General features: G+C 46.5%; 1 protein-coding gene across 1 annotated transcript; it reads left to right on the plus strand.

Moving 5' to 3' along the window:
- Positions 1-3494: 3494 nt before the first annotated feature.
- LOC136149065 (keratin, type I cuticular Ha7-like) lies at positions 3495-10652 on the plus strand. The gene is made up of 7 exons (XM_065908954.1): positions 3495-3923; positions 6126-6208; positions 7197-7353; positions 7668-7829; positions 7913-8038; positions 8729-8949; positions 10532-10652. Exons 1-7 carry the CDS (start codon positions 3495-3497, stop codon positions 10650-10652), a joined length of 1299 nt encoding a protein of 432 aa, XP_065765026.1.
- Positions 10653-11250: the final 598 nt, after the last annotated feature.

The following is an 11250-nucleotide window of genomic DNA, read 5'->3' on the forward strand; positions in this document are numbered from 1 at the left end:
GAAATGTTCTGTGACTCTCTACGTGTGTGCTAAGTTACTTTAATTGTGTCTGACTCTTTGCGACCCTATGGAGTATAGCCTCTCAGGCTCCTCTGTCCATGGGATTCTCCAGGCAAGGATACTGGAGTGGATTTCCAGGCCCTCCTCCAGGGGATCTTCCCAACCTAGGGACTGAACTCAGGTCTCTTATGTCTTCTGCATTGGCAGGTGGGTTCTTTACCACTAGTGCAAGCTGTGAGTCTTCAGGGCTATGTTTTTGTGTCATTCAGAGGCAGACCCCTGCTGGCTGCAACCTCACATTTCTGAGATTGCACAGTGCTTCTCCTGAGCCCATGTACACAGCTTTCTGAGAGTGCCTGTGTTTGCCTTTTTTTTTTTTTTTCTTGGAAAATCCTCTTTGTCCAAATCTACTTATCTTTAAGGTTCCAGATCCAGTCTCTTTGATGTCCCCCTACATTTCTAACTCTCCGTGACCTCTCTTTCTCTGAATTACATGACCTTTTTCTCTTTCTGCTCTGAATTTTTTGAGAGGTGGGAGTTTCTCTGCTTTGCCTCTGGTGCTTGGGGAGGGTTTTGCTGGGCTAGGAGCTCATGAGTAATAGATCATTTGGAGAAGGTCACTGGGACGAGGCACCTCAGTGAATATTGCTCACATCTGTACATGGTGGAGTTATGGGGAAATGTCCCCAAGGGTCTCATTAACTGTATATGGAAGCAGCTGGTGCCCAGGGGAGTTGTGGTGACATCAGCATAGTTCACATGAGGGGCTTGGACAAGAGGTTTTGCTGGGGAATCTATTGGTCTCTGGGTTGGGAAGGTCCTCTGGAAAAGGAAATGGGAACTTATTCCAGTATTCTTGCCTGGGAAGTCCCACAGACAGAAAGAGCCTGACGGGCTACAGTTCACAGGGTTGCACAAGAGTCAGACAACATGGAATGACTAAATAACAACAAAATATGTACTGCTGCCTCAGGGGCCCTCGTGGTGAATTCATTCATCTTAGGAGTGGGGTCAAGGTAGCATCTTCGTTAGCATAGCCTGGAAGCTGGCTAGCTGCCCTTTTCTAGAGGTTATTGAACAACTGGCCACTTTGTTTGTTTGAGTAACAGAGGACGCCATAAAACTTCTGATCCTCTGAGTGTGTCTGAAGATTAAGGACATTCAAATTTTTTCTAGAGTCTCCTAGAGTCACGGACAACCAAGGTAAGTGACTTTCAAAGAAAACACAGGAAGTTTCAAAAGATGAAAGATCAAAGTTCTTGAGTGTATATCTTCTTAAATAAGATGAGGAAGAAGTCAGTCAATGAGAGGACCAGCGTCTAACAAGCGAAGATGCCAGAAAGCAGGGGGAGACATCTGAGAACAGACATCAAAAAGTACTAACCATGCCCACCTTAATTAGCCTATGGACGCCAATACACAGGAGCATAATTTAATTCTTGAGAATCTTGAATAACCTAGTTTCATTCACTAGTTTTTTTCCCAATTCCAAAAATTATGCTTTACACTTGTATAGGGAAAGTCTAAATTGCCAATATTAGTTATATTTTCATTTTAATCTAATCTAGTTTAAAATACTTTAATTTCTCATTTGACTTTGGCTCATGGATTCTCAAAAAGTGTGCTATTCAGGTCCTTGTTATTCATTTTAAATATAGCAGTGTGTACATGTCCATCCCAAACTCCCTAAGTATTCCTTCACCTGCTATAGAGCACATGGAACTCTGCTCAATGTTATGTGCCAGCCTGGGTGGGAGGGGAGTTTGGGGGAAGATGGATACATGTACAAGTGTGACTGAGTCCCTTCATTGTTCACCTGAAACTATCACAAGATTGTTTAATCAGCTATACCCCAATACAAAGTAAAAAGTTTCTTTTAAAAAGTGTGTTATTCAGTTTTCAGTCACCAAAATCAGCTTGGAATTTAGGTTTCTCTTTCATTGTTTTGGCCTAGTATTTTCCCCTCATATTTACATAGGAAACTTCCATCTCTTCTCTGTTAATTTCATTCTAAAGGGACCTGGATATTTATTTTCCCTCAGATCTGAGGAGAATCAGCTTCCAGGGCAAGTTCCCTGTCTTTGATTCCCCTTAACTGAAGGCTAAATATGAAATGGTCCTGGCATTCAAAGCTTGCAACAACCTGGGCTGAACATAACTTTCTAGTGTTAGCATAGAGTCTTCATAGTCTTCACAGTAAGTACCAACACAAGTAGACTATTTTCCCTTTCTCAAACATGTTTCATTCTGTTCATTTTGTTTTCTATGAGAAATGCTCTTCACCCCAACCCTTTCTGGAAGCCACCATTCAAAGCACATTTATTTTTATTTTTTGATGTGGACCATTTTAAAAGTGTTTATGGAATTTATGACTATATTTCTTCTGTTTTATGTTTTGATTTTTTGACAATGAGGTATGTGGGATCTCAGCTCCATGACCAGGGATTGAACCCCACACCTCCTGCATTTGGAGGCAAGGTATTAACCACTGGACCAGCATGGAAGTCCCCAAAACACATTTTAAATGTTCCTATTGGACTTCCCTGGTGGTCCAGTGGTTAAGAATCTGCCTACTAATGCAGGGGACATGGGATTGATCCCTGCCTGGTCCAGGACGACCCCACATACTACAGGGCAACTACGCCTGTACACCACAACTATTAAACCTGTGCTCTTAGAGCCCGCACATCACAACAAAGAGTAGCCCCTGCTCACCAAACAAAGAAAACCCATAGGCAGCAATGAAGACCCAGCACAGCCAAAAATAAATAAATAGAAAACTAATTTAAACATTTGCTTTTCCATGAAGTCTTTCTGGTCTCTCAATGTGTTTTCTTCTACTTAAAATCATCATAATTCTTTAAGAATTTTTTTTTAATTAAAAAAATTATTTTCCAGCATTCTCTCTCATTGCCCTTTTTAATATCAAGATCACTAAGTTCCTTATCCTTCTTATTAAAATCTAACTCCCTCCCTCCAACACTGTCCCACAATGCATAGTCCACACCAATCAGCTGAAATGAACTCCTGGCTTTTTCCTTTCCTTAGTGTGCCTGATCGATTAATATTTTAAACTTGCCATGATGGGAACATTCCGTGGCAGGAAAAGAGTATGGAAGTGAGAGGGATTTTGAGGACATTGTTGGAGGCTCTGGTTCTCCATGCCTTCACAGGGATCAGTGGACAGAGGGGTGAGAGACAAAAGCCGCAGGACATGGCAGCTCAAAGACACCTCATTTTCCCTGTTTTCTAGGACCCTGCGGTCAGGGGAGGCTGTGTGGGTCATGGCCTCTTTCATGCGCTCATTAACTCTTTACAGGGGACAAACTCAACTGACTAATAGCGCGATTGTTTAAGAATCCATATACATATTCATGAGGAAAACGCCAGTTTTCTTGTACCAACGCCCACGACAGGCCTATATAAGGTCTAGGGAAGAAGGGAGGTTTCAAACTCGAGCAAATCCAGCCGTGGACAAAGCAAGCATCTTGGCCATGACTTCCATCAGCTGCAGTTCTCTCCTCAGTGGGCCGCTCTCACAGGCCGGGGCCGCCCCCCTGGGCCTCTCGGCCACCCTGGCGCACGCCAACCGAGTCCGAGTGGGCACAACCCCTCTGGGTCGACCCAGCCTCTGTCTGCCCCACAGCTGCAACATCGCCTGTCCTTTGCCGGGCACCTGCGACATTCCAGGCAACATCGGAATCTGCGGGACCTTTGGCGAAGGCTTCTTCAACAGCCACGAGAAGGAGACCATGCAGTTCCTGAACGACCGGCTGGCCAGTTACCTGGAGAAGGTGCGCGGGCTGGAGCGGGACAACGCGGAGCTGGAGAGCCGCATCCGAGAGCTGAGCAAATGCCCTGAGTCCACCGTGTGTCCGGACTACCAGAGCCACTTCCGCATCATCGAGGAGCTGCAGCAGAAGGTGAGGTTTGTGGTGCTTCCCACCAGAGGTGGACAAACAACAGTTCCTCAGCCAAAGTCAACCTCTTGCCTGACTTTGTAAATAAAGTTTTATTGGTACACAGCCATGCACATTCATTGAGGTACTGTCTCTGGCTGCTTTTATGCTCCAATGGCAGAGTCCAGTAGTACTGATGGAGATCAATGGTCTGCAAAGTATGAAAGATGAACAGTCTGGCTTTTTTACAGAAAAAAATGACTGGCCTTTGCACTAAATGTTCAGGGCCTGGATTGATGGTCGAATCAGCTGTAATCAATTTTTTAAAAAATTGAAGTGTAGTTGACTTACAATGCTCAGTTAATTTCTGATGTACAGTAAAGTGATTAACTTATGTATATATACTTTTTAATATTCTTAAAATTTTTTTGATGTGGATACTTTTTAAAAAATATTGAAATATTACATTATTGTTTCTGTTGTTAAATGTTATGGTTTTTTGACTGCAAGGCATGTGGGATCTTAGCTCCCCCACCAGGGATTAAATCTGTACCCCCTGCAGAAATCTAAACCACAGGGCCACTAGGGTAGTCCCTATATTCTTTTAAATATTCTTTTCAATTATGGTTTATCCCAGGATATCAAGCATAGTTCCCTGTGCTGTACAGTTTGTTTATCCAGTCTTTGTATAATAGTTTGCACCTGCTAACCCCAGACTTGGAGGGAAGAGATTCTCTTGAGTGAAGGTGAATGTGAATGTGTAAAGGATAAGATGCAGCATTTGATTCTCTGGGATTCTGAGTTTCCACTTAGTTTCAGTACTTACAATTCCTCAATTGTAGTTGCAAAAACAGTGCAAATTAAGTTCTGTTGCAGTTAAAGGGGTCAGGGATATATGTTCTAATGTCCTTTAAGAGCCAGTGTATTCAGTAGCATTAATCTCTTATGTGTATCTGCTATCCCCTTCCATTATAATGGAATGCTTCTGTGGAGCTTACTTAGTTTTGGAGACAGAAAGACAAAGAATGTCAAAATAAGGGCCATGGAGCTATGTCTAGATTCAGAGAAGAACTTTGAGGAGGTTGACCAACCAGTGGTAGAGACAACTTATTAGGAATGGATCCTACCTTAAGTGTAAGTTGGTATAGCCACTATGGAAAGCAGTATGGAGATTCCCAGAAAACTAATTCTAACAGAATAGAATTATGATAATAGAATTATCATATGATCCAGTAATTCCATTCCTGGGAATATACCCAGATAAAAATATAATTCAGGATCAGAAAGATACATGTACCCCAATGTTCATAGTGGCACTATTTATAATATCCAAAACATGGAAACAATCTAAATGGCTATCAACAGATGAAGAGATAAAGAAGATGTGGTGCATATACAAAATGGAATATTACTTAACCATTAAAGGAGTGAAAAAATGCCACTCCCAGCAACATAGTTGCAACTAGAGATTATCACACTAAGTAAGTCAGAAAAAGACAAATTCCATATCATATCATTTATATGTGGAATCTAAAATATGGCAGAATGAACCTATCTACAAAACAGAAATAGGCTCACAGACATAGAGAGCAGACTAGTGGTTGTCAAGGGAATGGTGGGAAGAGAGAGGGATGGATTAAAAGTTTGGGGCTGATAATGACAAACCATTACATTGAAAATGGATAAACAACAAGGTTCTAATATATAGCACAGGGAACTATATTCAATATCCTGTGATAAACCATAATGGAAAAGAATATAAAACAGAATGTATATATATGTATAACTGAGTCATTTTGCTCTATAGCAGGGACTGGCACAACATTGTAAATCAACTATATTTCAAGGAAAAAAAAGTTAAAAAAGAATGGATTCCATCTTACCTGAAACTTTCATAACCAACCCATTGTTCTGTGGCCTAGAGTCTAGCTCTTCTTGTTTATATCAGATTAAGCCTCAGATCTGGCAAAATAATAAGTCTTAGCTATGTGTTCAGTTTGCTACTATCTCCCACCTCTTGCTTCCTTTGGCTCTACACCTTCCCCCTTTGTCATGCATCCTCTTGCGTGTGCCCCTCCCAGCCACACCAGCATCACTCACACCTTTGGGAGTTTGTGTTGTCAAGGCGATGTTGTAGATTGAACTCAGCCAATGGCTCTTCTTTTGACTGAGGCCATAGGTGACGCTGAGAATAAATGAATCCCTGAGCGTACTTTCTTTCCCCAGATCCTGTGTGTCAAATCTGAGAACAACAAGCTGGTCGTGCAAATAGACAATGCCAAACTGGCCGCAGATGACTTCAGGACCAAGTGAGTTGGGGTAGCACACTTAGGGGAAGAGCCAGACGCCTACCTTGATGTCTCTCTGGTGATGCTCCTGGCATCAGAGATGCAATCGACCAAGATTCCAAACCAACAGTTACAGCTGACATAAACAGAGGGCATTAAGTTCAAGGTCTTGAGAAAACACCCCTGGCCCCCTGCAATTGTTTAGCCTTTATAGTTTATAGTGTGATTTGAAACACTTCCTCCACTTGATTCCATGTAAGAGGAACCCAGTGAGGCGGGCAGGGCAGTGCTGGCATCTGCTTTCTGAGGACATGGGGCCCAGCGCCCTGAGGGGACTTGCCAACTGGAAGTCACGTGGCTGTTGAGCAGTAGAACCAGAACTCACCACCTCATTTCCTATCCAAGGTCATTTTGTAAGAAATTTTGCTGCCTTGGTATAAGATGTATCTCCACAGTGCAGCTTCATCAGTTTGTGAGTACTAGTAATTCATGGTAGAAATCGGGAGCCTGGAGCCTTGTGGAGGTCAGAGGGTTTACATTCTCCGAGAGGGCCCAGCAGGGCAGCAGGAAGGACATTATATTCTATTGTCTTTCTTCTGGGCACTGTGGATGCCTCACTCCCCCAGGGTGAAGGAAGCTTCTTCCCATCCTTGGCTCCTAATCTGGGACAGAGTCCAGGGTCCATCTCAGTCGGGGGGCATGGAAGATGAGGGTCTGCAGTGAGCCCACTTGTCTGGCTACTCTGCTGCTTCCACTTTGGCCATCTGCCCTCGAGAGCGGCACTGTCTGCGGACCACCCTGGTATCCCCAGGACAGGCCGCTCTGCCTGGTTGTCCTAGGTGCTTAGTGTTGAATGAGTGAGAATCACCCTGCAGTTTCTGTAAGCGCATGACCCAGGCAATGCCAACTCACAACTGGACAGCAGAGAGAAGGCCAGCGAGTCACCCTGTGGGTTGTGTCTCATGGGCTCTCTTCTCTTTAACCCCAATCCCTGCGTCTGCCCTTGAAGGTTCCAGACGGAGCACTCCCTCCGCCAGCTGGTGGAGACTGATGTCTGCGGGATGCGCAGGGTGCTGGATGACCTCACACTTGCCAAGGCTGACCTGGAGGCCCAGCTGGAGTCCCGGAAAGAGGAGCTGCTCTGCCTCAAGAAGAACCATGAGCAGGTGCAGGGGCCCTTTGGGTGGCACATGGAGATGTCCTGGGGGTGAATTCAGGCTTCTTCAGAGGAAGCAATGAGGCTCTTCCTCCTGCTCGGGGTAGATGCTTGTGCCTTGTGGTTAAGGCTTGAAGGGGAGCTCTGACTTTCACCGGGAGGTGGTCCACTGAATGACTTCAGAAACTACCACACTGATGCAGGCAGGGTGTCGTCCTCAGAGGAGTGCAGGGAAATCGCTGGAGCGAATGGGAAGTGGGAGCTGTGGCTCTGAGTGGAGGGCAGCAGGAGCCCCACCAACGGGATGTCCTCCTATGTCCACAGGAAGTCCACACTCTGAAGTGTCAGCTGGGAGATAAGCTCAAGATTGAGCTGGACGTGGAACCCACTGTGAACCTGGGCAGGGTGCTGGAGGAGATGCGGGGCCAGTACGAGGCCATGGTGGAGACCAACCTCCGTGACGTGGAGCAGTGGTTCCAAACTCAGGTGAGGGCAGTGCGGCAGAGCAGGGAGGGATCCGCTGCATCTGGCCAGGGAGGTGATCACTTCTCCATGTGCTCGTGCTACAGTCTGAAGGCATCAGCCTGCAGGCCATGTCCTGCTCAGAGGAGCTGCAGTGCTGCCAGTCGGAGATCCTGGAGCTTCGACGCACAGTGAACACCCTGGAGGTGGAGCTGCAGGCTCAGCACACGCTGGTGAGTTCCTCTGGGAGTGTGGAAGACTCAGGTGGGCTCCCACTTCTCATGGGCAGTCCCCAGGTTCAGTACATGCCTCACTTAGATATCATCTAAGGACCCACCTTTTACCTTGACTTCTTTGCCTCTGGGTTTCTCTGATGGCTCAGTTGGTAAAGAATCCGCCTGCAATGCAGGAGACCCTGGTTCAATTCCTGGGTTGGGAAGATCCACTGGAGAAGAGAACTGGCTACCCACTCCAGTATTCTTGGGCTTCCCTTGTGGCTCAACTGGTAAAAAATCTGCCCACAATGTGGGAGACCTGGGTTTGATCCCTGGGTTGGAAAGATCCCCTGGAGAAGGGAAAGGCTAGCCACTCCATTATTCTGGCCTGGAGAATTCCATGAACTGTATAGTCCATGGGGTTGCAAAGAGTTGGACACAACTAAGTCATTTTCACTTTCACTTTCTTTGCCTTTGTAAGAACTCTCTAGTGTGTATGAATGCTGAGGAAATGAACATTCATGCGGTGAGGGAGGTTCTGCAAACGTCTCCTAAAGTCTATGATGAAGAGCCACAACGCATTGTTAGTTGTTGCTGCCGAGGACTTGCTCTCTGGGCCTGACGACGGCTTGGGGTCTCATGGTCTGAAGGGGTTGAGGACAGGGTCCGTGGCTTTTAACCTCTTCCCCTCTTTCTTTGGTATTGCAGAAGGACTGTCTGCAGAACTCACTGTGTGAATCTGAGGCCCGCTTCGGCACCGAACTGGCCCAGATGCAGAGCCTCATCAGTGACGTAGAGGAGCAGCTGTCTGAGATCTGGGCTGACCTGGAGCGGCAGAACCAGGAGTACCAGGTGCTGCTGGATGTCAAGGCCCGGCTGGAGGGCGAGATTGCCACATACCGGAACCTTCTGGAAAACGAGGACTGCAAGTATGTAGCCTGATATTGTTTATGTCAATATCATGTGTAAAAGCAGAAACCTCTTATTGGGAATGAACTAAAAGGAGGGAGTGGCATTGCAGATTCTACCTCTGAGGACAAACTTGCCTCCCAGCAAGCCTGGTGCTGCTTGGACACAGAGGAAGGTGTGTAAGAATTCTGAAACTCATGCCATCCATGTTACGCTTCTAGGTGCTAGTCACTCCCACAGGGGCTGACATACTGAGGGTTCAGTACATTTAGGTTTTGCTAAATTCCTTCTGGAATATCCCAGGAGTGCAGTGAGTGATCAGCATTTAAAAATATTTCATGGAGCACTGGTACCTATTACCTCATTTTTAGTTTCTCAGTAGCACTATGACATAGGTGGACAGATGGTATACCCCTATGAGCAGTCAGGAACAGGATCAGGGGCTGTGTTTATAAATGCTTTGTTGTTGTTTCATCATTCAATTGTGTCCGACTTTCCATGACCCAGTGGACTGTAGCCCACCAGGCTCCTGGGGTTCTGGGTTCTGGGGTTCTCTAGGCAAGAATGCTGGAGTGGGTAGCCATTTCCTTCTCCAGGGGATCTTCCTGACCCAGGAATCAAACCCGCATCTTCTGGGTCTCCTGTGTCCGAAGGTGGATTCTTTACCTCTGAGCCACCTGGGAAGCCCCTAGGGGCTGTGTTTAAATTGAGGAAGTGGCTGGCCTTGGCCTGTTCCTGCTCCACTTGCTTTCTGCCTTTCTCTCTGCTGTGTTCCTTTCCTCGTGGGAGAGAACACTGGCTTTGCACAAGGCGCTCTGAGCTCTGGCTGCAGCCTCACTGAGAACTCCGGACAGTCCCTCCCCTTTCTAGGCTTAGAGGGACCTATATGGCCTAAGCTCTGCTTTGTGCTTTCAGATTTTTTTAAAATTTATTTGGCTGCACCAGGTCTTAGTTACAGCATGTAGGATCTTCAATCTTTGTTGTGGCATGCAGGATCTTCAAGCTGTGGCATATGGGATCTGCCATTGTGACATGAGGATTCTTAGTTGAGGCATGTGGCATCCAGTTCACTGACTAGGGATCGAACCCAGGCCCCCTGCACTGGGAGCATGGAGTCTCAGCTCCTGAACCACAAGAGAAGTCCCCTGCTCTTTCAGTTCTAAAGTGCCTATTTATTTCAGACTTCCATGTACTTCTCATTCATTGTTGTCATTCAGTCTTTCAGTCATATCCAACTCTTTGTGACCCCATGGACTGTAGCACACCAGGCCTCTCTGTCCCTCACCATCTCCTGAAGTTTGTCCAAGTTCATGTCCATTGTAAGCGTGTTGCCACCCAGCCATCTCATCCTCTGACACCCTCTTCTCCTTCTGTCCTCAATCTTTCTCAGCATCAGGGACTTCTCCAGTTGTCAGCTCTTTGCATCAGATGACCAAAATACTGTAGTTTCAGATTCAGCATCAGTCCTTCCAATGAGTATTCAGGGTTGATTTCCCTTAAGATCAACTGGTTTGATCTCCTAGCTGTCCAACGGACTCAGGAGTCTTCTCCAGCACCACAGTTCATGCCAATGTTTAAACACTTTTTTCCCTCTCTCTACAGGCTCCCCTGCAACCCATGTGCAACCCCAGTCTCCAGCACCTGTGTGGGCCCTTCAGCCTGTACCTCCTGTTCTCCCTGCCTTTCTGGGCCTTCTGGGCCCTGCTCATCACCTCGATGCTGAATTACTCGTCACCTGGAGGAGCCAGAAAATGGCAAATGCCTGTAGTTCCTTGACTCCGTCCTCCAGGCCTGCCACCCCAGGTCTTTCTGCCCCAGTCAGCCTAGGGGGAGGCTGAAGGCAGGCAGAACTTCTCTACTGATGGACTTTCTGGTCCAGCTGCTCAGCCCTGGCCCTTGGATTTGTCCTTCCTCCTTTCAGAGTGTCCTGACTGCTCTATTTTCTCTCTTCTGCTGCCTCCTGGTCTTTCAGACCTTGCTTTTAGTTTGCTAATAAACTTCATTTCTGCAGCATAAGAAGCCCAGTGCCTGAGGGTCTGTTCCTTCATCCCATGCTGAGTGATGCTGAGAGTGATGCTGCAGAGCTCCCTGAGCCAGTCACTCACATAGAAGCAGAGATTGTGGTTTACTCACCAGGGTGGTTCTGGGAGATGGCAAAGTCAGTGAGGACTGTGGCTAAAATATGAAAGTGCAGCAAAATGGCACAGGTGAGAGATACCTAGCTCTTGACCAGACCAAGCATGATCACAGTGCCAGATTGCAGAGCTTTAAACATACAGACTAAATAACACCCACCACGTACCCGCCTTTTTATCTGGCTG

This window comes from Muntiacus reevesi, chromosome 18 (assembly GCF_963930625.1).
Source record: "Muntiacus reevesi chromosome 18, mMunRee1.1, whole genome shotgun sequence".
Classification (NCBI taxonomy): domain Eukaryota; kingdom Metazoa; phylum Chordata; class Mammalia; order Artiodactyla; family Cervidae; genus Muntiacus; species Muntiacus reevesi.